The 26,441-nt window shown below is 47.2% G+C and overlaps 1 protein-coding gene across 1 annotated transcript in view; it reads right to left on the bottom strand.

Annotated features, from left to right (window-relative positions):
- The window catches only part of LOC106567958 (autism susceptibility gene 2 protein-like), a 491,043-nt gene that overhangs the window by 6,477 nt on the left and 458,125 nt on the right, over window positions 1-26,441 (bottom strand). Inside the window, 5 exon segments of the mRNA XM_014137879.2 lie at window positions 873-917; window positions 2,570-2,802; window positions 3,836-4,137; window positions 6,267-6,463; window positions 6,466-6,833. Coding sequence (XP_013993354.2) covers window positions 873-917; window positions 2,570-2,802; window positions 3,836-4,137; window positions 6,267-6,463; window positions 6,466-6,833 — 1,145 coding nt within the window.

The following is a 26,441-nucleotide window of genomic DNA, read 5'->3' as shown; positions in this document are numbered from 1 at the left end:
CCACTAACATGGAAATTACAAAGTAATAACCTATGGATGACTTATTAGCCACTAACATGGAAATTACAAAGTAATACCCTATGGATGACTTATTAGCCACTAACATGGAAATTACAAAGTAATAACCTATGGATGACTTATTAGCCACTAAAACAAATCTACAGTTATTAGCTAGTCTTAGCTAGTGTTGAGAGTAAAACTCTCTCACCAGAAAGAATCCTACTATACAATCCCAACGGGTGTCAGTCTGTTGAGGCTTACATAATATACTTCCACATTAATGAACTCATTTTAAATAGGGTTACCCAGCCTAACGCTGGTGATAGCAGTGAGATGAATTAAGACCAAACTCTGACTAACATGTAATTGCTACTCTGATTCACAACAAGCACAACAGTTGAATGCCTCTGAATAGCAGAGCAGTAATTGAAGGCAGAGGTCAAGTGTGGTGGAGACAAAAGCATTTAGCGGCACACACACACACGCACACACACACACGGTACAGCCATTGAACTAAATTGAGAATTTGTCCTATTCACTAGGGGTTGCAATGATTCAGCCAGGATCCATCGTGTGAATGGTACAGTAGTGAATGATTCAGCCAGGATCCATCGTGTGAATGGTACAGTAGTGAATGAATGAGCAAGCAAACAGTCGTGTTAGCAGACAGACAGGTTGTGATGGGTAAGACAAAAATACAGCCTTCCTGGACAGACAGGATGCTGTATTCTCTCAGAGCAGAAGCAGAGGTGGAGGCATGGGAGCTACTGTATAAATACACACAGAAGTACAACATGAACTAGCATGGATAGAATGGGTGGAGAGGCACGTACTCAGTGTACAAACTACCCCACAAACACACAGAAACTCACGCTGTGTCTGTAGAAGGGGTCAACTTTTGTTGGGAATTTTTCAAACTGTAGAAGGAAGGAAATAAACAGAACTAAGAACAAGGAAAGAATATTCCAGCAGCTAAAGAGAAGCTTAATGATCTACATGTCAGACTGGGCTGTTTAGTGAATCAAGAACACAGAGGAGCCATTTGACCACATCGTTATCCTCAGCCTTTAACAGCCTCTCCCTGCCTCTCGCGCTCCCATTTCGTGAGCGACTGAAGAGCTCATAAACTATGCAGCTCTATGTATCCCTGTGTCTCATTTGGGTTCATTTAGTGGTTTAATGTGGACCTAGGGAATACATTTCCCCCAGTCAAGTATAAACACTGCGGTCTTAAAAACACTTTAATGTCCTCATTAGCTGTCAGAGTGCTAGCCAATCTGTCTTTGAGGAATATCTTCAGAGCAATGTCAAATACTCTGCGGTTACAGTAGGCGTGTGTGTGTGTGTGTGTGTGTGTGTTTACATTACATTTACATTTTAGTCATTTAGCAGGCGCTCTTATCCAGAGCGACTTACAGTAGAGTGCATACATTTTTACATACGGGCCCCCCGTGGGAATCGAACCCACAACCCTGGCGTTGCAAGCGCCATGCTCTACCAACTGAGCTACAGTGTGTGTGTGTGTGTGTGTGTGTGTGTGTGTGTGTGTGTGTGTGTGTGTGTGCGTGTGTGCGTGTGTGTGTGTGTGCGTGTGTGTGTGTGTGCGTGTGTGTGTGTGTGTGCGCGCGTGTGTGTGTGCGCGTGTGCGTGTGTGCGTGTGTGTGTGTGTGTGTGTGTGCGCGTGTGTGTGGTGTGTGTGTGTGCGTGTGTGTGCGCGCGTGTGTGTGTGTGTGTGTGTATGGTCTTATTCTTCTATCCTTGTCGGGACATTTACCACGTTCCCACGAGGACAAAGGATATTTTAAGCTTAGGGGTTACGGTTAGGGTAAGGTTTAGGGAAAATAGGATTTTGAATGGAAATACATTTTAGGTCCTCACAAGGATAGAAAAACAAGTGTGTGTGTGTGTCTGTTGTCTGGGACCATGGGTGTGTCTGTGTATGTGTGTGTGTGTGTTAGAGAGAGGGCTGGTGAGCAGGCCTGTACCAGAGGGACAGACACACAGTGCCTGTGGCCCCAGACAAACAGCGGGGCTCCAAACCCAAAGCATTCTCCTATAATGAAAACTCAACTAACGACAGTACATGATGTCATTTAAGGCAGAATGATTAAAATGGTATTATGTTCTCAAAGCTGGCCCAGAATTAAACAGTTATTGCCAATTTAGCAAAAGCTGGATTCAAGTTTGGGGTGCCCAAAATATTCCAGAGAAAACACTAGAAAGAGTTTTTGGGAGAATAAAGGCATCATTGTAGTAAAGAATGGAGAAACACATGGTTACTGTTAGAAGGCACGCCACAAAAAAACTGTTTTCCTCCAGCAAGACTAGGACTACCTTATAGTACCAATACTGTATTAAAACAGCCATGTTCAAAAACACTACCCTTTCCACCCCATTGTTAATGCATATACACCAAGCACTTTGAGGTTTTTGCTATAAAAACTTAATAAAATAAAACATCAAACATTGTTATCATTACACACCCCCCACCCCCCAGTCCACCGCCCCTCCTCCCTAAAACCCCCAACCCTCTTCGCCCTCCCTGGAGTGGTGTTCTACTTATCCTCACATTTCTTGCTGGGGTACGCACCATGGGGGGTGCAGGGGTTGGCATGATGGCGTGGGAGAAGGGGGTGAAGGTGTGCTGGTGGGTGTGCTGGTGCGTGTGTTGGTGTTGGTGTTGGTGCTGGTGCTGGTGGAGCTCGGTGCGCAGGTAGGGGGGCGGGCCCAGGGAGGCCCCGCGGTCGGCGCTCTGCGAGGCGAGGAAACGGTTGTTGAGCTCCTGGCGCAGCAGGTCTTGTTCTGGAGGAGAGAGAAAGGAGAGGGAGAGAAGAGGAGGAAGAGGAGGAGGAAAGAAGAAGACTCGTGGTCAGGGCCTGTGTCTGTTTGTCTGTTCCAGATCTGTTCTATAAAAGCTAAGGATAAGACGAGGAAGAATACCCATGATGGTGAAGGTGTCTGCTCCAGATCTGTTTTAAGTGAGAGTAACAATATCCATGGCGGAGCAGTACAACCATTACAGAGGGTCTATGGTGTTAGTCCCATGTCACATTAAAACCAAGATAGAGAGTCAGGATGATCTGGATGACAACGTCCTTGTATCGTCTTCACTATGGGACTCACACAGGACATTCCTGAACGACGAGTCAGCAACTACACTGCAATTATATGAAAACCTCTAACCCCATTTTAGACCAGAGCTGTTCATTAACTGACCAGCTCACAACAGGTTGAGGAGAAATAGACAAATGCATTTTACGTGTTTTTCAGAAAATATTATTCTGTATTGACTGTTTTGATTTTCGGTGAGATGAACACATTTCCTTGTGAAAGTGAGTATTGCTCAGAGCGATACCATTACTAAATCATGATCACATTTGATCACAGTTTGGCACGACAGGAGAGGGCATAAGCACTTTCATCACATGGCCTGATTGGAAAGATAGTGTGTGTTGTTTGAGTAACCAAATCAATCAATCAATTAATCAAACCCACCAGAATATAGACAGTGGGAAGGACAGGGCGCCTGTCAGCACCTACTGCACCACTATAGACAAACACAGACGGCACAGAGTGCAGCTAACACAATCCTGAGACGTCAGTCTCTGTCTCCTAGAAATTAGCACCAAGGTAACCTTATGTCCGTCTCTCTCGCTCCCTGTCACAGTTTAACACGTCTTGTGCTCCACACGCACCTATCATGCCACAAATGACCTGGTTTCTGCCACAACAGCCATGAGAATTTAGAGCTTTGCACTTTGTCTTGCGCCAGCTGTTGTTGTGGTGCAGTTCTCCTGCCTGTCCACGTGGGGGGCAGCCTGGTACATGTGCCTACCTGAGTAGGGTGTCCCAGCGGCGGGGTGTCCTCCGGGGACCGGCAGGGTGCTAGACGTCAGTGGCGGAGGTGGGGGCAAGACTGCTGGAGGCGCAAACATATTGGGGTGATGGGGGTGTTGCGAGGACTGCAGGGCGGTGGGGAAGCCGTGGGGAGCAATCTGATTGCCTGGGAGGGGCAGGGGGAAGGCGGTGGCTGCTGCTGCAGCGACTGAGCCGGATGGCGGGTGGTGGGGTAGGTGTGCGGACGGGCCAGCGGGGCCGTGGGGCCTGGTGCCGCCCGGGGTACTACTCCGACTGCTACTAGAGAGAGAGAAGGGGAGAGAGAGATAAAAAAAAATGATATCACTTCCACATGTCAACTTCCCCCTGTTTATAGTAGATATGAAGCTCTAACAGACAGAATGGTTTCACATACCATTAAATGTTGTGTCATACCCGTGGTATATGGTCTGATATACCTATGGCTGTCAGCCAATCAGCATTCAGGGCTCAAACCACCCAGTTTATAAGTGCAATTATAAACTCAAACTGTGGTTTGAGCCCTGAATGCTGATTGGCTGACAGCTGTGGTATATGAGGCCGTATACCACGGGTATGACAAAACATGTATTTTTACTGCACTAATTATATTGGTAACCAGTTTATAATAGCAATAAGGAATCTCTGGGGTTTGTGGTATATCATTGGATGGGGCCACAGTGTCTTCTGATCCCTCCTGTCTCAGCCTCCAGTATTTATGCTGCAGTAGTTTATGTGTCGGGGGGCTAGGGTCAGTCTGTTACATCTGGAGTATTTCTCTTGTCTTATCCGGTGTCCTGTGTGAATTTAAATATGCTCCCTCTAATTCTCTCTTTCTCTCGGAGGACCTGAGCCCTAGGACCATGCCTCAGGACTACCTGGCATGATGACTCCTTGCTGTCCCCAGTCCACCTGGCCATGCTGCTGCTCCAGTTTCAACTGTTCTGCCTGCGGCTATGGAACCCTGACCTGTTCACCGGACGTGCTTGTTGCACCCTCGACAACTACTATGATTATTATTATTTAACCATGCTGGTCATTTATGAACATTTTAACATCTTGACCATGTTCTGTTATAATATCCACCCTGCAAGGCCAGAAGAGGACTGGCCACCGCTCATAGCCTGGTTCCTCTCTAGGTTTCTTCCTAGGTTTTTGGCCTTTCTAGGGAGTTTTTCCTAGGGAGTTTTTCCTAGCCACCGTGCTTCTTTCACATGCATTGCTTGCTGTTTGGGGTTTTAGGCTGGGTTTCTGTACAGCACTTTGAGATATCAGCTGATGTACGAAGGGCTATATAAATAAATTTGATTTGATTTATATGGCCAATATACTACGGCTATGGGCTGTTTTCAAACCTCCGCGTTGCGTCGTGCATAAGATCAGCCCTTAGCCGTGGTATATTGGCCATATACCACACCCTCTCGGGCCTTATTGCTAAAATAACCACCACTGGCAAACATTATAGAACAGAATCTGTGTTTGAACGCTTCTCTAGTTGAAGAGATACTTCGGGATTTTGGCAATGAGGTCCTTTATCTACTTCCCCAGAGCCAGATGAACTAGTAGAGACCATTTTTATGTCTGTGTCCAGTATGAAGGAAGTTAGCGGTCGTTTCACGAGCCAATCCTACTAGCTTTAGTGCAATGAAGACTGGAAGTCTATGGGTATCTGCTCGCATGCTAGTAGATACCCATAGACTTCCAGTCATTGCGCTAACACTAATTATCATTATCAAACTACCGCTAACTTCCATCATACTGGACACAGAGACATACAAATGGTATCCACAAGTTCATCTGACTCTGGGGAAGTAGATAAAGAACATCAGTGCCAAAATCCCAAAGTATCCCTTTAATCAGCTCCAGAGGTACATGCATAAAGAAGGACAGAGAGAGAGAGGAAGAGACCAGGCAGAGAGCCTGTTGTTGTGTGTGTGGGTCTCTCCCTCTGAGACTCATGTAGCAGTATCTTAACAAGCTAAGCCCCAAAAGCTTATTAGCAGCTGCCGCCTGTCTCCGTAACCACCATGTGATTATTCACAGAGGCTGCCAGACCCGTTGGCACACTGGCAGAAGGTTCCAGACACAGAGCCAGCTCCTTCCTGAGACGGAGAGCCTTCGCTGGGACTGGGGCTGAGTGGGGCTCATAGAGATGGGTAAAGAGCTGTGACTGGTAGGTAGAGAGCTGGAGGCTACTATCAGCGGATGACAATGTGGGTGGTTAATAAATCCAAGCACTTATCGCTCAGCTGGAGAGACGGTGGCTTAACTACCCTGGTGAGAGTCAGCGATGTTATCTGGCTGGAGGGTTTCAGCGCATTACTAATTCAAGGTTTGATCTTGCCAATCATTTACACGCTGACATAAGATAAGAGTTTGAATACTTTCAGGTAAATAGACTTGGGACTCACCTGAGGCCGTTGAAGCTAAGGCTATTGCTGTAGGCAGACAGGGGGCGAGGGTGTGGCCCACAGCGTGAGGGGGGGCGATGAAGCCCGGCCTGGCTCTGGCTGGGGTGGTGGGCCGGTAGGGCGGGAGATGGGGGGTGTGGGTGCAGGCTGGCGGTGGGCGGAGGCCGCGGGTGGGGCAGGGGCTCAGGTTGGTGCTGGGGCCGGGGTTGGGGGGCTGCGAGGGCTCTTGGCCCTGAGCGAGAGGCAGGACTTCGGGGATCTGAGGCCTGAGGGACGCCTCTGAGCGTGGGGGCTGGTGGACAGGTACCTGGGCCAGACGGGAGCTGGGGGGAGAGGGCTGGGCCTGGGAGGTGGGTAGGGACAGAGGCAGGGGGCGGGCAGCCGCGCGGGGCTGCGGGGGTAGGGGCTGCTTGGGAGCACTGGGCGCGGGGGGAGGCACGAGGGCTTCCCTGCAGCTTTCCAGGCTCTTCTCCTGGCTGCGCTCTAGGCCTGACACCTTGGAGAGGCCCAGGCCGCCACGCTCCTGGCTGTCATTGGTGGAGACGCCATTGATGCTGAAATCTGGAACTGTGGACAGAGAGAGGGAAACACAAAAAGAGAGACTGGTCAGTACTTCAGTCACAGACACAGTTCATATTGAATCACACAGACTGCTCACTCCAACAAATAAGAACTCCACAAGAGCTTCCAAACACTAGACAAACTCTGCTAATTTCTACAGAACAGTCCATTGATAAAGTCCATTAATAATACCATATACAGGATGCAAGACCTAAACAGAGCCCCTCTACAGTGCTTGTACATGGCAGGTAGGTCCTACTCAGACAGACACTGTGCTGTAGCATCAGCAGTCAGCTCTCTGCATGGTGTATGAGCTGGGGCAGGAAGACTAATGGAGGATGACAGTGCATACACAACCAGTAATTAACGTTTCTCTCTGGGCTTCTGGGGGCACGCATGCACGCACACACTGGCTAAATCTCTGCAGAGCTGATGATTGGGCCAGTACCCCAGGGCCGTGGCAGTGAGGCAGGCAGGCAGGCCTCTGGAGCTCCATTATAGCAGACCAAGGCCTCTGAGGTGGCTCTCTCTGTAGTATTGTTGCTAGGCTGGTCCCAGGGGCCCCTGGCCTCATAGAGGAAGTCCCAAGGGCCCCAGGGAACAGCCTAGCAGTAATATGACAGAGAGCCAGCTTACAGACAGAGAGCAGACCACGCCTGGTCACCTGTCTCTCCGCCTGCCTCTCTCTCTCTCGGGCTCCATACAAAGCATTCCATTACCAGTAGAATGTTAAACAGGGATTTAAGCACCAAGGCACATGTGACACCATCATTAGGGGTCAGGCCAGATAATGCCTGACCAGCAGCAGATAGACCAAGGGATCAATATCTATTATCTGCTGTAACAGCTATTGACCACCGCTGCTCCCCGGAGAGAGGAGACAGTGCAAGACATCTGTCAGCGGGAGAACACAAAAGATACACACACTTTGCAGATAAAGTGTATCCTTCTGAACTAGCACACTTTGTCAGATCATTACGACATTTCAACATAGCCTATATCAGGGTTCACCAATTGGCAGATTTTATTCGGCCCCCCAAGTGTTCTGAGCAACAACATAAACGAGTTCATCTTTCTGTTTTGTTTTTACATAAAAGACTGTAAAAACACCAGGAAATCCGCTTCAAGTGATTTTAATTTTGGAAATCTGTTCAGAAGTATTCCCACGCATAATAGAGAGATACACTGTATGAGATCGTATACAAATGTAAGCAAGGTTTGAAAATATTATGCTTTAGTCAAATATATTATCAGATCCATGCCATAGTCCACGCCAATCTGCCCCACTCGCCCACGCCATCACCTTCCACAGAGGCTCCTTCTAGATAGAAAACATGCCTGGCGTAAGAGATGGACAGATGGAGGGCGAGCTTCCTAATTCTCCATCCCCCCTTTCTTTCCCCCTGAGGTCCCTGGGCTTGTTTTGAGAATGTGCTAATAGGAAACGTTGAAAAGAAGGTGTCTCTTCCCCTCGTAATGAAGACTCCTGGGCCAGCAGGAGGATCGAAGCAGAGGAGATGTGAACACCTCCTCCCATGAGAGGTCATTTATCAGTCTCCTTGATCCCTGGAAACAAATACAACCCCCCTGTTGTTTCCTTACAACAACCAGCCCTGCTGTTTTCCTATCCCAACATGTCATTACCTTGTGTTTTTAAGTAGTTGTGGGGCAGTGAATGTGCTGGTTTATATCACATTAGAATGGGGCAGAAATGAAAGAGGCCTGTTGGAGGGGATGTATTGATTTCTTACGGGTTGAGGTGGTGGTGATGCCAAGGGCTGGATTTAAGGCTCAGGGGAACTGAGGGGCTTAGAGCGGGGTCAGCCGGGTGGTGGGCGAGCAGAGAAAAGCAGAAAAGCCATTCATTAAGACGGGTGTCTGGGGACAGAGGCGAGGGGTTTAAGAGCACCGCTCATTATCCAGGGGTGAGCCCCTGTAACCCCCTCTAACCACTTACAGAACATTAACTACACCCCCACTGCTGCCACTGGGACTACATTAGACGAGGGGGGGATGGATGTTCAATAAACAAAATAGAGAATGCAAGACTAGAAAAAAGCGTGAGTGAGGGGACTAGCATTTCAGCATTTATTTTAGCTCTGATTGCGACAACCGCACCCTCCCTCCCTGTCGTGTAGCCCATGGGGTTGGACAGAGTGAGTCCTACACCTGGAGACTGTCCTGACAGATTTATAGGGGTACAGACCTCTGGGGGTACAGACCTCTGGGGCATCCCAACACTCCGTCCCTGTCCCCTTCTCCCTGCCTCTCTGTCCCATTCCTCCCCTAAATAGCCCCATCACACATTCTTAACCCACACGTCATCCCTTCACCCACAGGATCCAATGAGGATCCCACAGGATCCAACGAGGATCCCACAGGATCCAATGAGGATCACAGGATCCAACAAGTCAGGGGTTACATCGCTTCAATCACACAAAACCATTGCAGCAAACAGCCTAGCTATGAGCTATCAGCTCCAAACGTCCAGATGGACATCTTCACTAAGTCTGTCTCTCTGTTGGCCCGGGGATAGCCTAGTCCCAGATCTGTTTGTGCGGTCTTACCAACTCCAACTCCTAATGCGCGACAATGATCATAAGAGTTGACAAGACAGTACAAACAGATCGGTCGTCAGGCTAGCCCGGGGATAGATTGTGGTCTGACACACAGTGAGGGAAGACAATGATGAGAGCTGAAGTGAAGCTAAGAGGCTATATATCCTTATCCAAACTCCATGATGCAAGAGACAGGAGCCTCAGAGGACACCAAACTGTCCAGCCTGCTCAGTGTCGAACTCCCAGCATCCAACAGTCGTTAGCAGCAGCAGCCGGTGTGCTCCAGTGATGCTGAGGCCTACTGAGTATGACCCTCATGGTTCACAGAGGACACAAAACATTCTCATTGAACAAACATAACTCTACAACACTTAGGGTTCAAAGACCAGAGATAGCAAGCTAGAGGGAAGGTGATCCTTTTCATTTAACCGTTCATTTAACCATCCATCAAGCCAAGAGCTCGGTTGGTTAGAGTAACTAGAGAGTGCTGTGCTGTGCTGACATCTGTGCACCTGTTGAGAGGTGGAAGGAAACAGGTGCTACTGAAAGGAAACACGCTGCCAGGAAATGTGGGGGAAAAACTGAGCCAACTCTGGTTAACCCTGCTTTGTCTGAGAGAGAGAGAGAAAGGGGGAGAGAGTGGGAGAGTGGGAGAGAGAGAGCGGCAGAGAGAGAATGGCAGAGAGAGAGAGGGAGACAAAGAGAGAAAGGGGGAGAGAGAGTGCAGAAGGCGATGCAACAGCAGGTAACCTGTGGTGGGTGCTGCACCATGTTGCAACATACCTGCTCCTTCTTCTCTCTCTGTCTGTTGGGGGAAGGGGAACCTAAAAGACCGTGGTCATGACTCTGCGGTTTCAGGGGGACGGTAAAAACAGCCCACCTTGGGAGAACTGCTGACAACCATAATCCCAGCTGTCTGTCACAGCTGACAGAGACCTTCAAAGGCCTGGACTCACCCCCCTCCCTCCCTCTCTCTGTCTCTTTTTCGATTCCCTATATCTATCTCCTCTCTCTCCCTTTCTCTCTGTATGTCTTTCCCTTTTCTTTCTCTTGGCATCATTAGCAGATTCTGCCCCACTCACTCAGTCAGTCAGTAACATTGCTTCAGGGTTAACACACCACTCTGCATCCTGCTTAGAGTTGTAGCCAACCAACGCAACGTTCTGCAAGGACTGCACTGCACTTCAGGGATCAGTCACAATCATAAGAAACAGATTAATGCGGTCTAGACAAGATCGTGGGCGTTTTCTCTATCCATTTCTCGCCTTCCAGCCAGTCCAACAATTATGCACTTAAACAATGGTCGTGTTGTTTCGAGAGACTGCTGCTCTTTTTCCCCCCCGACACCTTCCATTTCCAACCACTCCCCCGCTCCACCTATCCCTGCTTCCTCCCTCCAAAAACAGACAAATAAAATCCAGGAAAGCTGTTTCAAATCAATTAAAGTACATACAGAGCTGAATACCACCGACTACAGCCCGGCCCTCCTCGAAGAGAAAATTACATTTCGCATTTGTCTTCTGTGTAAACATGAATTATAATCAGAGACCCCATACCGAGGGGTCTGGGGAGAACTCAAACTACTCTGTGTTTTCAGTTGCACTCTGAATCATTTATTCTACTTCAGAAACACTATTCTATAAGACACTATGAAATGCCTTTCCTACACACTTCTCAGTAGTTGGTATCAGTTACATGTATTCATGGTTGCCAGGCTTCCCCCCCAAAAATAACCAATAAAAATTATATTTTTTTAATTATGTAAAATTCGCAATAGGCTGACTGTATCTCACCGGAGAAAGCATCCGAATGGACGAAACAGCGCCCGTCTCAGTATGTGTAGCCCATCTATCTGATGCTGTCTGGTCAAAAAGAGTATGACATTGTTGCCACCCGCAGCGTTGAATGCAAGGGAAGCCAGAGAGCATTTGGCCTCCCTTGATAAAAAAAGAACAAAATAATAGCCAATCAGCGTTAAGCTAAACTGAGTGAGCTCAGTTGTGAATGGTCCTGGCGCACCCAAAAAAAGCCAGTTTAGATTTGGCTTCATACCAATCACATCACATCAGAAGCCAAACGGCATTGACAGAAAACTTGAATTGTTGCATCTCGTTTGGTCATTGTCCTCCGGTGGCTAGCTACAGTAGCTAGCTCAATCACATGTTTCATTTATTTATTTTATTTCACCTTTATTTAACCAGGTAGGCTAGTTGAGAACAAGTTCTCATTTACAACTGCGACCTGGCCAAGATAAAGCAAAGCAGTGCGACAAAAACAACAACACAGAGTTACACATGGAGTAAACAAGCATACAGACAATAACACAATAGGAAAAAAAGAAACTCTATATACAGCGTGTGCAAAAGGCGTGAGGAGGTAAAGCCATAAATAGGCCATAGTAGCGGAGTAATTACAATTTAGCATATTAACACTGGAGTGATAGATGAGCAGATGATAATGTGCAAGTAGAAATACTGGTGTGCAAAAGAGCAGAAAAGTAAATAAAAACAATATGAGGTAGGTTAATTGGGTGGGCTATTTACATATGGGCTATGTACAGCTGCAGCGATCGGTTAGCAGCTCAGATAGCTGATGTTTAAAGTTAGTGAGGGAAATATAAGTCTCCAACTTCAGCAATTTTTGCAAATCGTTCCAGTCATTGGCAGCAGAGAACTGGAAGGAAAGGCGGCCAAAGGAGGTGTTGGCTTTGGGGATGACCAGTGAGATATACCTGCTGGAGCACGTGCTATGGGTGGGTGTTGTTATCGTGACCAGTGCGCTGAGATAAGGCGGAGCTTTACCTAGCATAGACTTATAGATGACCTGGAGCCAGTGGGTCTGGCGACGAATATGTAGCAAGGGCCAGCTGACTAGAGCATACAGGTTGTAGTGGTGGGTGGTATACGGGCTTTGGTGACAAAACGGATGGCACTGTGATAGACTGCGTCCAGTTTGCTGAGTAGAGTATTGGAAGCTATTTTGTGAATGACATCGCCGAAGTCGAGGATCGGTAGGATAGTCAGTTTTACTAGGGTAAGTTTGGCGGCGTGAGTGAAGGAGGCTTTGTTGCAAAATAGGAAGCCTATTCTAGATTTAATTTTGGATTTGAGATGTTTAATATGAGTCTGGAAGGAGAGTTTACAGTCTAGCCAGACACCTAGGTATTTATAGTTGTCCACATATTCTAAGTCAGAACCGTCCAGAGTAGTGATGTTAGTTGGGCGGGCGGGTGAAAACGGTTGAAAAGCATGGATTTGGTTTTACTAGCGTTTAAGAGCAGTTGGAGGCCACGGAAGGAGTGTTGTATGGCATTGAAGCTCATTTGGAGGTTAGTTAACACAGTGTCCAAAGAAGGGCCAGATGTATACATTTTAATCAAATGTATTTATAAATCCTTTTTTCTATCAGCAGATTTCAAAGTGCTATACAGAAACTAAAACTCCATCAAACCCCAATGGAGACGTAGAAGCACGGTGGCTAGGATAAACTCCCTAGAAAGGCAGGAACTGGCTTCCCCAGTGGTTTTACCCACATACCGCTACAGGTTGGTATTCAGACTTACCTTATGCAGTCGCGTAACGGGCTTTGCAGGCGCGGTTCGCTTGCGCTGGCTGAATACAACTCTCCCATTTTCTGGCAAACAAAGTTTTCATTCAATAGAGTTTATTACATTTATCTTAATCTATCCAGTTAATTCCATTTTTTTCGACAGACTCACTAGAATACACAGAGAGAACGGGTTCAGAACATTAGGGATCAACGAAAGGAAGCCATTTAAATATATGCATATTTGTCTCCGTTTCAGCTGGTTGAAAAATACTCTGATCTTGTAGATTATTTAGACACATTTTAGGGTTAGGAAAGTATGTATGACTCATAAAAAACTGGTTTGGAGAGCCTTTATGCACAAAATATATTTTATTCATCCTAAAAGTTGCCATATCAAGTTAAATCCATTAAATATTGAAAGGTGAAAAAAAGTGTACAATACGGTTTGAACAATAGGCGAATCCTATAATCTAACCGTAATCCTCATGAATCATGGAATTGTAATGACAACGATCCAATCATGAACTGTGCGCCAGCCTCCAGGTTTAACCTGCTATGTGTGGTCTAGGTTCCATAATGATTCAAATAGGCTACATGTCCCAAATTATTGCACAACGTTAACCTAATATGATCCACTAATGTTAGTGACCCCCAGGAACAACTACATGGACGTGACAAAGAAAGAAATGTAAGCGGAATGGAATGATGCAAAATGTATGCTACAAGTTGAAGGAAACTAACACTAAAGATACAGTTATAAATGTATGTTGGTATTACTGAGTGTGACTCCTGACAGTGGCTAATATTTTACATGATACAAATTGTCAAATAAATCTGAGAAAAGCCTGGGCATATAATTAAAACATTATAAAGCGCATAAATCAACTTGGTCGGTTCGGCGCTACAGAAGCCTGTAGCTTGGGTCTCCAAATTTCATCCCCACAAATTATGATGAAATACAATGAAAATGTGGTATAACGACACAGCTATTTATAGCATACTTCACGGTGGAAACGGGGCCGCAATACAATATGATGTTGATATGAGTTTCAGTTTGCTGCCATATGACTGGTTTCACATTAGCCTCCAGGGATCATAAGGAAAGAAACAAGAAACTAGTTGCACTTTCAGCTTCGTATTTGGTTAGACAGCAAAATTGGGTTCTAATTTAGCACCAAGTGAGCTAAATTCAGTGCCCTCATTTTCAGCTTTGTGTTCCCCTGGGGCACCCTGAATCAGTTAGTAAGAGTAGATGTGTTTATTTGTTCTTAATGAAGACTGTATTCAAGGCGAACGGCAGACATCGCTAACACCTCCCTCTCATATGGAGCAGAAGCAACAAACAACCAGACAGCCTCATGCACTCCCAAGCCTCACGCAGAGCCACACACATTCCCACACAGGCCCCCAGTCCCAGCTAAGAACCCCTCTGAGCCGACACACACGCAGTCTCGAGCTACATCTCTCAGCATACTGTAGTTCTTCGCGCTCTCTCCATCTCTCTCAGGACCCTCTCTTTCTCCAGGAGCTCATATTAGCAGACGGCTGCTGACTCCAACTCCCCCACTGAGCTCTCTGGTGCTCCTAAAGTACTCCAACATGGTAGACTATAGGGAACCCTGGCGCCACAACAGCCTATCTGGTGGTGCCATGAGGGAACCTCCAAGCTGAGAGAACACTTCCTGTTTCGAGGATCAGCATCTGTAGGACGCAGTACTGTACTACACCTTTGTGATGGGGTAAAAATCTATACAGTTACATATCACAATATTACATGGATACTTTGACTCCAAGTATCAATAAAATAATACATAAATATATACTGAACAAAAATATAAACGCAACATGCAACAATTTCAATGATTTTACTGAGTTACAGTTCATATAAGGAAATCAGTCATAGTATTTAAATAAATTCAATAGCCCCTAATCTATGGATTACACATGACTAGGCAGGATCGCAGCCATGGGTGGGTCTGGGAGGGCACTCATTGGGGAGACTGGCCCAGCCAATCAGTATGAGTTTTTCCCCACAAAAGGGCTTTATTACAGACAGAAAAACTCCTGTTTCATCAGCTGTTCGGGTGGCTGGTCTCAGACGATCCATCAGGTGAAGTAGCCGGATGTGGAGGTCCTGGGCTGGCGTGGTTACACGTGGTCTGCGGTTGTGAGGCCAGTTGGACGTACTGCCAAATTCTCTAAAACAACATTGGAGGCAGCTAATGGTAGAGAAATAAACATGAAATTCTCTGGCAACAACTCTGGTGGACATTCGTGCAGTCAACATGTCAATTGCATGCGCCATCAAATCTTCTTTTTCAGCTCATGAAACATGGGACCAACACATTACATGTTGCGTTCATATTTTTGTTCAGTGTACTATATATAGTGTATACAGTGAGGGAAAAAAGTATTTGATCCCCTGCTGATTTTGTACGTTTGCCCACTGACAAAGAAATGATCAATCTATAATTTTAATGGTAGGTTTATTTGAACAGCGAGAGACAGAATAACAACAACAAAAATCCAGAAAAACGCATGTCAAAAATGTTATAAAATGATTTGCATTTTAATGAGGGAAATAAGTATTTGACGCCTCTGCAAAACATGACTTAGTACTTCGTGGCAAAACCCTTGTTGGCAATCACAGAGGTCAGACGATTCTTGTAGTTGGCCACCCGGTTTGCACACATCTCAGGAGTGATTTTGTCCCACTCCTCTTTGCAGATCTTCTCCAAGTCATTAAATTTCGAGGCTGACGTTTGGCAACTCAAACCTTCAGCTCCCTTCACAGATTTTCTATGGGATTAAGGTCTGGAGACTGGCTAGGCCACTCCAGGACCTTAATGTGCTTCTTCTTGAGCCACTCCTTTGTTGCCTTGGCCATGTGTTTTGGGTCATTGTTATGCTGGAATACCCATCCACGACCCATTTTCAATGCCCTGGCTGAGGGATGGAGGTTCTCACCAAAGATTTGACGGTACATGGCCCCGTCCATTGTCCCTTTGATGCGGTGAAGTTGTCCTGTCCCCTTAGCAGAAAAACACCCCCAAAGCATAATGTTTCCACCTCCATGTTTGACGGTGGGGATGGTGTTCTTGGGGTCATAGGCATCATTCCTCCTCCTCCAAACACGGCGAGTTGAGTTGATGCCAAAGAGCTCCATTTTGGTCTCATCTGACCACAACACTTTCACCCAGTTGTCCTCTGAATTATTCAGATGTTCATTGGCAAACTTCAGACGGACATGTATATGTGCTTTCTTGAGCAGGGTGACCTTGCGGGCGCTGCAGGATTTCAGTCCTTCACGGCGTAGTGTGTTACCAATTGTTTTCTTGGTGACTATGGTCCCAGCTGCCTTGAGATCATTGACAAGATCCTCCCGTGTAGTTCTGGGCTGATTCCTCACCGCTCTCATGATCATTGCAACTCCACGACATGAGATCTTGCATGGAGCCCCAGGCCGAGGGAGATTGACAGTTCATTTGTGTTTTTTCCATTTGCGAATAATCGCACCGACTGTTGTCACCTTCTCACCAAGCAGCTTGGCGATGGTCTTGTAGCCCATTCCAGCCTTGTGTAGGTCTACAATCTTGTCCCTGACATCCTTGGAGAGCTCTTTGGTCTTGGCCATGGTGGAGAGTTTGGAATCTGATTAATTGATTGCTTCTATGGACAGGTGTCTTTTATACAGGTAACAAGCTGAGATTAGGAGCACTCCCTTTAAGAGTGTGCTCCTAATCTCAGCTCATTACCTGTATAAAAGACACCTGGGAGCCAGAAATCTTTCTGATTGAGAGAGGGTCAAATACTTATTTCCCTCATTAAAATGCAAATCAATTTATAACATTTTTGAATGCGATTTTTTGGATTTTTTTGTTGTTCTTCTGTCTCACACTGTTCAAATAAACCTACCATTAAAATTATAGACTGATCATTTCTTTGTCAGTGGGCAAACGTACAAAATCAGCAGGGGATCAAATACTTTTTTCCCCCACTGTACTATTACTTATTTTTTTGCTAGGTAGCGCTAGTCGGCTGTTCCTGCGCGAAACGTATTAGATAGTGAGCCAACATGTTTTCAGCATTTTTATTTTCATGACTGATCAAAACTAATTTTCTCATGATCTCTCATTCCTCTGCAGCAGACATATAGTGAGCAATATGTTTGGAACATCAAATCGCAATAAAATTGCAGTATTGAATCGCAATACATATCGTATCGTGATAATATCGTATCGTGAGGTCCCTGGCAATTCCCAGCCTCACTAGACTTTCACTGCTGCTTTAAAGTCAGACAGATCACTCAAATGTTTACAAGGCCAACCACTGTAAGCCAAAGAACTAGTAACTTGTACTTGTTAATATCAACTTACTGAAGAGTCTATGTCAGTAACCTTACCAGAAGGCAGTTGGTTGGCCTCATCTCGTGGTCTGTGCCAAAGCAGGCAGCCAGAGAATCCCGCAGACAGTATCATCCCCTCAGCTTTAAAGACTTTAACGGCATTAGAGGGGGTGACAGTGGTAACACCATGCCTCTGATTCCTTATCCACGTCTCTAGAGTGTCCTGGAGCACCCAAAGCTATGTGCAGACTTCACTCAGGCATGCATGTCCTACATGCCCAGGACGGGGGCCCGCTGCTGGGCCTGACAGTTATGGAGGGTCCCCTGGCTGGCCCCTCCTGGCCCGGCTGTGCTCCGTTATGTCAGCAGGGCTCTAAATGCAGGGCCAGAGGGGTGTGGGTTACACCCCGCTGGGTACCCAGAGCTGTTAACCGTGGCAGAATGGAAGCTAAACAGAAATAAAGCCGTGGGTAAGAGAGAGAACAGGACAGCTATTCTGGATATGCGTCTTGGGAAGAGTGTGACACGTGTTGTGTTGCAGTGTGAATACCAAACAGATCCATGCATTCCTCGGTAGTAAGGCACACCCCAACATTAAGGACCTGCGATGATGATCAGGCAAAGGGCAAGATGTGGAAAAGACATAAGAGCTGAAACTGTAACTCATGTAATCCATCAATGTCATAAATTAACAAATGAATCTCAATGGACATGAATGTCACGTAAGAGGATATTCCTTGATGTATGTATTAGTGATAACGTGCGTGTGTGTGTGTGTGTGTGTGTAGTATTAGCACTGTGTGTGTGTGTTTGTACTTGTTAATATCAACTTACTGAAGAGTCTATGTCAGTAACCTTACCAGAAAGCAGTTGGTTGAAAGTATCATCCCCTCAGCTTTAAAGACTTTAAGAGCATTAGAGGGGGTGACAGTGGAAACACCATGCCTGTGCTGTGTGTGTGTGTGTGTGTTGACTGAGTGAGGAAGTGAACTCCCTGGGTGAGAGAGTGAGGCTCTCCTCTCCTCTGATTCTGACTGATGGATATAGCTGTCATTCCCTGGGAGTGAAAAGGCATCAGCAATCTAGTGTAATTGGGCCTATTAACCCACTGACTGTTGTTCTAAGCTCTTGGGACAGATGCATGGCCATGCGAAGGGGCTCAGAGGACAGACACTCACACTGCCAGAGAGAGAGGGAGGAAGGGAGGTAAAGGGAGAGCACCGACAGACAAGCCCGACACAGAGAGATCCAGAGAAGGGAATGCTCACCCACCCACCTTGCTAAACAGTTTATTTTCTTCCATTCACACATATAATCTCTTGACACAAACGATCAGTCTCAGTCCTCATTATCGTAATGCAGCCATTACCATTACCGGGCCTTCTGAGGGTCAGCCACCCACAGCTCATTCTGATTACTCCAACTCATAAGGGCTCAGTCTGATGGCTGCCTGCGTGTCCACTTCTCACTCCAGCAGCATATGGGATATGTGCTGGCTCCACTGTTGGCCATCTTAACACCGCAGGTCTGAGTACGCTGTCCCCCTCACTCCCCTAGGTGTGAGGATGGAGGGGTGTGGGGATGAAGTAGGAAGACGCTGGCCTCGGTGGCAGTAGTGGGTATCTGATTTCCAGGCCCGGTGGTGAGGACAGTGTTCACCCTTTAGAGAACAAATCTTTATATATCCCATGGGGGGGTGAGGTCAGGCTCTGGGGCTGGGAGGGTAACTGGAGGGGGCTGCTAGCCTGCCACGGGGCCCTGATGATGGGCACACTGGCACAAGTGGTGGTGCCCACAGGGCATACTGCGACTGCTCTCCTCTCGCTAGGGGCACTGGGCTAGGGGGCTTCCCTAAGGGGGGCAGAACCAGAAGGGGTTGGATGTTCTCACACATAGAAATAGGATGTCAAAACATTGACTTGAATGGGAATGTCTCAGTCTAGTAATTCTATTTCTATGTTCTCACACACAGCATGGCCTGGCTGACAGATCTATACATCTCCAACCTGCTGTGAAATAATACCATAATCACCGCCACCATCACACTAAGTGGATTACAGTGCTACTTACTGGCTGTCACAGTGGAGTAAAACTACACCAAACACAGAGCAGCTGTGGAGCCAGAGAGAGTGTTGGACCTGAAAGCAAGGCAGCTGAGATGTCTCCTTCCAGGCCCTGATATCTTTACAAGTGAGGAGTGAGAGATGGTAGGTGGCCCTATCCCTCTTTCTCTCTCTCTCTGTAAACCTTGTATCTCTCCTGGGAGAGAGGAGTTGCTGAGAGAGGCCCTCACCACCACAGAACAGTCCAGTCCTGTCAGTCAGCGGTGGGCTTTACCTCTCTAGCCACCCATGATGCTTCTGTCACTCCTCAGCCCATTCACAGCCTGGGCCCCAGAGACAGACACCCAGACTGAGACAGGACAATACACCTCCATTACCAGAAAGCAGTCTGAGGGTTCTACTCAGGTTATAGGGATGTCCTGTCTAATCCTTCTCACCATTAGTGTCATTTCAGAATCTGCCCGTTGACTTTTACCACAGCTACATTTTCACTGTCCCCACAACACAGCCTGTCATGTACTGTTCACAACACAGCCTGTCATGTACTGTTCACAACACAGCCTGTCATGTACTGTTCACAACACAGCCTGTCATGTACTGTTCACAACACAGCCTGTCATGTACTGTTCACAACACAGCCTGTCATGTACTGTTCACAACACAGCCTGTCATGTACTGTTCACAACACTGTCATGTACTGTTCACAACACAGCCTGTCATGTACTGGTCACAACACAGCCTGTCATGTACTGTTCACAACACAGCCTGTCATGTACTGTTCACAACACAGCCTGTCATGTACTGTTCACATACAGCCTGTCATGTACTGTTCACAACACAGCCTGTCATGTACTGTTCACAACACAGCCTGTCATGTACTGTTCATAACACAGCCTGTCATGTACTGTCCCCACAACACAGCCTGTCATGTACTGTTCACAACACAGCCTGTCATGTACTGTTCACAACACAGCCTGTCATGTACTGTTCACAACACAGCCTGTCATGTACTGTTCACAACACAGCCTGTCATGTACTGTCCACAACACAGCCTGTCATGTACTGTTCACAACACAGCCTGTCATGTACTGTTCACAACACCGCCTGTCATGTACTGTTCACAACACAGCCTGTCATGTACTGTTCACAACACAGCCTGTCATGTACTGTTCACAACACAGCCTGTCATGTACTGTTCACAACACAGCCTGTCATGTACTGGTCACAACACAGTCTGTCATGTACTGGTCACAACACAGCCTGTCATGTACTGTTCACAACACAGCCTGTCATGTACTGTTCACATACAGCCTGTCATGTACTGTTCACAACACAGCCTGTCATGTACTGTTCACAACACAGCCTGTCATGTACTGTTCATAACACAGCCTGTCATGTACTGTCCCCACAACACAGCCTGTCATGTACTGTCCCCACAACACAGCCTGTCATGTACTGTTCACAACACAGCCTGTCATGTACTGTTCACAACACAGCCTGTCATGTACTGTTCACAACACAGCCAATCATGTACTGGTCACAACACAGCCTGTCATGTACTGGTCACAACACAGCCTGTCATGTACTGTTCACAACACAGCCTGTCATGTACTGTTCACAACACTGTCATGTACTGTTCACAACACAGCCTGTCATGTATTGTCCACAACACAGCCTGTCATGTACTGTCCACAACACAGCCTGTCATGTACTGTCAGCTGGGTGTGTACATTCAAAGACATACACATGAAAAAGGCTTCTGAGTTTTAACTTGCAACATGCACTCTCTGTCTGTCAACACTAAATAGACACAGCTATTCGCTATTAGTAACACAGTAACAACTTCTCTGTCTCCCTCTCTCGCACACACATCTCTGAAACACACATACACAAACAAACACACACACAGAAACCCTACCGGTCTACAGGTCCAACTGCCACCTCAGTCGTGTGCTTGTGCTGCCATATGTTCTCTACGTGGTTCTATTCTCTTATTCTCTGCAGACAGACCAAGGCTCCTCCAGCTCCACAGTCCGAATGGGGTCCCAGCAGCCTGTCAGCTTAGACCCAGCAGGGCAGCTCATACCACACACACAACCATGGGGGTGACCCACCCAGCCCAGCAGGTCATACCACACAGACACAGCCACGGGGTTGACTGCCGTGCGTCCTTAGAGCAGGGCTACTCTAACGGGGCAGACGGCTCCCTCAGTCTTTCTCTCTCTCTCCAGCAGGCAGCACAGAGGGGCTTTAAACTTGGCTCGCCTGTGGTGTCGAGTAACAATCCCTCTAGTGCCCCCCCCCCTCTCTATCTCTACTCCTCCCTCCCTCCAACCCTCTCTCTCTCTCTCTCTCTCTCTCTCAATTCAATTAAATTCAAGGGGCTTTATTGTCATGGGAAACATATGTTAACATTGCCAAAGCAAGTGAAGTAGATAATAAACAAAACATTACACTCACAGAAGTTCCAAAATAATAATGACATTTCAAATGTCATATTACGTGCAAATAGTTCAAATACAAAAGGGGAAATAAATAAACATAAATATGGGTTGTATTTACAATGGTGTTTGTTCTTCACTGGTTGCCCTTTTCTTGTGGCAACAGGTCACAAATCTTGCTGCTGTGATGGCACACTGTGGTATTTTATCCAATAGATATGGGAGTTTATCAAAATTGGGTTTGTTTTTAAATTCTTTGTGGATCTGTGTAATCTGAGGGAAATATGTGTCTCTAATATGGTCATCCATTTGGCAGGAGACTAGGAAGTGCAGCTCAGTTTCCACCTCATTTTGTGGGCAGTGTGCACATAGCCTGTCTTCTCTTGAGAGCCAGGTCTGCCTTCGGCGGCCTTTCTCAATAGCAAGGCTATGCTCACAGTCTGTACATAGTCAAAGATTTCCTTAATTTTGGGTCAGTCACAGTGGTCAGGTATTCTGTCACTGTGTACTCTCTGTTTAGGGCCAAATAGCATTCTAATTTGCTCAGTTTTTTTGTACATTTTTTCAATGTGTCAAGTAATTATCTTTTTGTTTTCTCATGATTTGGTTGGGTCTGATTGTGTTGCTGCCCTGGGGCTCTGTGGGCCCCAGGGCCATCTTCAGGTTAATTTCTCTGTAGGTGATGTCTTTGTTATGGAAGGTTTGGGAATCGCTTCCTTTTAGGTAGTTGTAGAATTGAACGGCTCTTTTCTGGATTTTGATCATTAGCGGGTATCGGCCTAATTCTGCTTTGCATGCATTATATGGTGTTTTACGTTGTGCACTGCACTATTTTTGCAGAATTCTGCATGCAGTCTCAATTTGGTGTTTTCCCATTTTGTGAATTCTTGGTTGGTGAGCAGACCCCAGACCTCACAACCATAAAGGGCAATGGATTCTATAACTGATTCAAGTATTTTTTAGACAGATCCTAATTGGTATGTAGAATTTAATGTTCCTTTTGGTGGCATAAAAGGCCCTTCTTGCCTTGTCTCTCAGATCTCTCAGATTGTTCACAGCTTTGTGGAAGTTACCTGTGGCGCTGATGTTTAGGCCAAGGTATGTATCGTTTTTTGTGTGCTCTACGGCAACGGTGTCTAGATGGAATTTGTATTTGTGGTTCTGGCAACCCGACCTTTTTTGGAACACCATTATTTTTGTTTTACTGAGATTTACTGTCAGGGCCCAGGTCTGGAAGAATCTGTGCAGAAGATCTAGGTGCTGCTGTAGGCCCTCCTTGGTTGGGGAAAGAAGCACCAGATCATCAGCAAACAGTAGACATTTGACTTCAGATTCTAGAAGGGTGAGGCCGGGTGCTGCAGACTGTTCTAGTGGACTCGCCAATTCGTTGATATATAAGTTGAAGAGTTGTGTCTTTAGCCAGAGGGGTGTGTGAGAGTAATTGACTGGCTGCAATTAGAGGAGTGACGGCTCTAGTCGACACACTGACACCACCTGATTGCAGTGAGAGGGAGAGGGAAAGACATGCCCCAAGAGAGCCATCAGTCTAGCCCCTCTATTAAAAATGGGGGAAGGAAGGGGCTAACAGTGTCTATACCCTCAATGATTATGACTGGGGCTAAATCTGTCTTACACAAAATGTTATGCCTCATACAACATATTATGTAGCTCCTTTTCATAAGATAATTATTGTTGGAAGAGAAAACTAGTGTGTGTGTGTGTGTGTGTGTGTGTGTGTGTGTGTGTGTGTGTGTGTGTGTGTGTGTGTGTGTGTGTGTGTGTGTGCGCATGCACGTATAAAAAGCTCTCTCATTACCCCGTGCTCAGGTTTCAGAGTGGCTGGATTACCAGAACACCCAGGATGGAGGACAGCGAGCACACAAACCCTGGGCTGTTAATGGTCACCCCCCCCCTCTCCTCCCCCTCCCTGCTTCCTGGAAAACCTCCCCTCCCCCATGCATGGCCTGCTGATGTGTCTGTAAACCTATCTACGTATTTATCTATCCACCAGCAGCACCCAGGGAGGGAGGGAGGGAAGGGAGCCAAGTAATTGGGCCACCCCAACTCTGTTCTCTCTCTCTAACCCCCCCAGAGCCCTACCACAACCATTTCCCCTTTAAAAAATAACACCGCAAATTAGCGGCTGGATGGCGGCGAGTGGGCGGGTTGGGTCGGTGGGGTTTGATGCTGATGAACTCTGGCTGTGTGATCGCTGCCTTCTGAGGCTAGAATGTCAGGGGGTTAGATGTGAACTGTTTATTTGAACTGAGCTGAGCAGTCCAAACAGAGCTACCTCGCTCCTCTCTCAACAAGCCCCTCGGCTAGGGTGGGGGGGTGGGGGGTAGCCCTATATTCCCCCTCGGAATTGCGGCGGGCCCCGGGTAGGGTTACGTTACGGTGGACCGGTGGGAGAACAATGCGGCCTCTGTTGCCGTGGCTTCCTCCTCAATCCTCAATTCTCAGAGGGAGGTGTGGGGTTCCAAATGGCCCCGCCGGGCAGGCAGGTGGTGTCAGGGCTGGCTGGGGGATTCATACATCATAACACTGCATGGCAGAGAAAGAGAGGGGCTTCTGGGACTTTGGGAAGGGCCTCCGCCTCGCTCTCCGCGACTTCACAGCCCAAGAGAATCAACCAGAACAGCCCCAAAGAAGTCTCAATGCAGCCCCAATAAGAGCGTAAATCAGACCAGGGTCTGACACCACGGCAACGGCCCGTTGGCTTTGCTTTCCCTTTGAAAAGGCCTGAAAAAGCCCCTCTTCTAAGATGTCGGCATTGGGACGGCGGTGTTTACACAAAAACTTGACACATGGAATAAAGCAGGAACTCTAAAACCCCGAAATCAAATAGCTCCCGCTAGGAGAGGCCTGAGCAGAGCGGAGCGGAGTAATCTCTAACAGATGGCAACGATCCGGGGGATGTTGATGTGCTTCAGAAGACATAAAATCCTGGCCAGAGACGGAGAGGGAGAACCAATGGGGCTGCATGGTAATAAAATTGAACATTTCACAGTTCATTAGACCTTGCTTATATCAAATACACATGCTAGACTTTCTTTTCCAATTTATATAACTAACTTTACACACATACTCACATAACCTACCACAGATTAAGCATGTCCTCTATGCCCTCTCTGGAAACACATGTAGGCCTATCTGGGTCAGGTTTGAGCTGCTAACTAACAGCACAGAGGTGAGGTCGTGGCTGCTGGGTTAACACTGTAGTCAGGTTTAATCCGACTGACCCTCGGGCCCTTGCTTTGAATCCTGCATATTTCTGAGTCAGAGAAAAGAGAGAGAGAGAGAGGGGAAAAAAGCTAACTTCTTCTCTTGGGGGAGCAATTAAAGCAATGCTTTCATCAACCCGGCCAGATCCCCCCTCACCCTCTCACTCCATCTCTCCCACCAGCTTGGGCACCAGCTGTGTGTGTCTCCAACTTTATCCTCCGTCTCCAGAGTTCAGTGTTTAGTGTTTCAGCCCCCCTTAACCTGTAACCCTGCCCGTCCTCTGGGACCACAGGGGTGGACAGGAGAGGGATTGAGATGGGGTATCCCACCCATGTGTTGTGCTTCTCCCTCAGCCTGTTCACAGCGGGTACCTGTCCCCCTACAGAAACACAACCTTCCATCTCTGAACCCAGATGGCTGTGTGTAACAACAACATTGCCTGGGTTCCACTTCCTCTAGGCTGATGGATCTAAGTAGACTGGAGATCCCATATCTCAACCAGGGTTATACAGGGACTGTGGAGATTTCCATCAGGTTTAATGCACTTCACACAGGAAACTGCTTCCATATGAAAGAAAATCCTGGCTGCCCAGACACACCAAAACCCCTAAATGGTGTCTCCGTTTCTCTAAACTCCACACAGCCTCCCTATGGGGCTTGCAGTACAGTACAGCACTGGTAGGCTACGTTTACTAAGAGACTTTACCCTTCCCAGATCACACTCATCCATAGCACAGCTCCAATCCTGCTTCACACAACGCAGAGCACAGCCACGGGTACTGCTGATGTCCTCAGGGTGAACCTCTTGACAGTGAAACAGTAATCTAACAGTAATCACAACCAGGGAATCTAATCCTGTGTGTTAATCCCATAATGTCGGAGGATTTCAGTCTGCCAGGCTGAATACGCATTTCTGTGGAGCTCCAAGTACCCTCCAGTCATAACATGTATCCACATCTGCATTAGACTGATATCAAATAGCAGTTGTTCGGTTACAGAGAGAGCAGGAGACTGACAGATATACTGTAGGCTGTTGAGGAAACAGGAGACAGGAGAGGCTAGCCTGCTTCGGCTGGTATTGGTAAACAAATCCATCCAGGCATCGGCATGGTAACGAGGGAGGACTGGTGCAGACCAGTTCTCCTGACACACATTACACCTCGGCCACCATGACGCCACATTAGGACAAACACACATTCACGCATACACACCCTGTAACGTCAGATCAGTGGATGGATGCTGACCTGTACGGGGTGGGGTGGGGGGTGGGGGGTGGGGGTTGGGGTGGGGGTGATGTGACAGGGTTCTCCCTGAGACTGACAGTGGTGCTATTTTCTCATCACCTCCACCAATCAACAGACCCCCATCCATCACACACACTTCACTGACACACCCTCTTGAGATGGCTCACTAAAATCACCCCAAAAACCATA

This window comes from Salmo salar, chromosome ssa13 (genome assembly GCF_905237065.1).
Source record: "Salmo salar chromosome ssa13, Ssal_v3.1, whole genome shotgun sequence".
In the NCBI taxonomy this organism is placed as follows: domain Eukaryota; kingdom Metazoa; phylum Chordata; class Actinopteri; order Salmoniformes; family Salmonidae; genus Salmo; species Salmo salar.
This window is presented reverse-complemented; position numbering and strand designations above follow the sequence as displayed.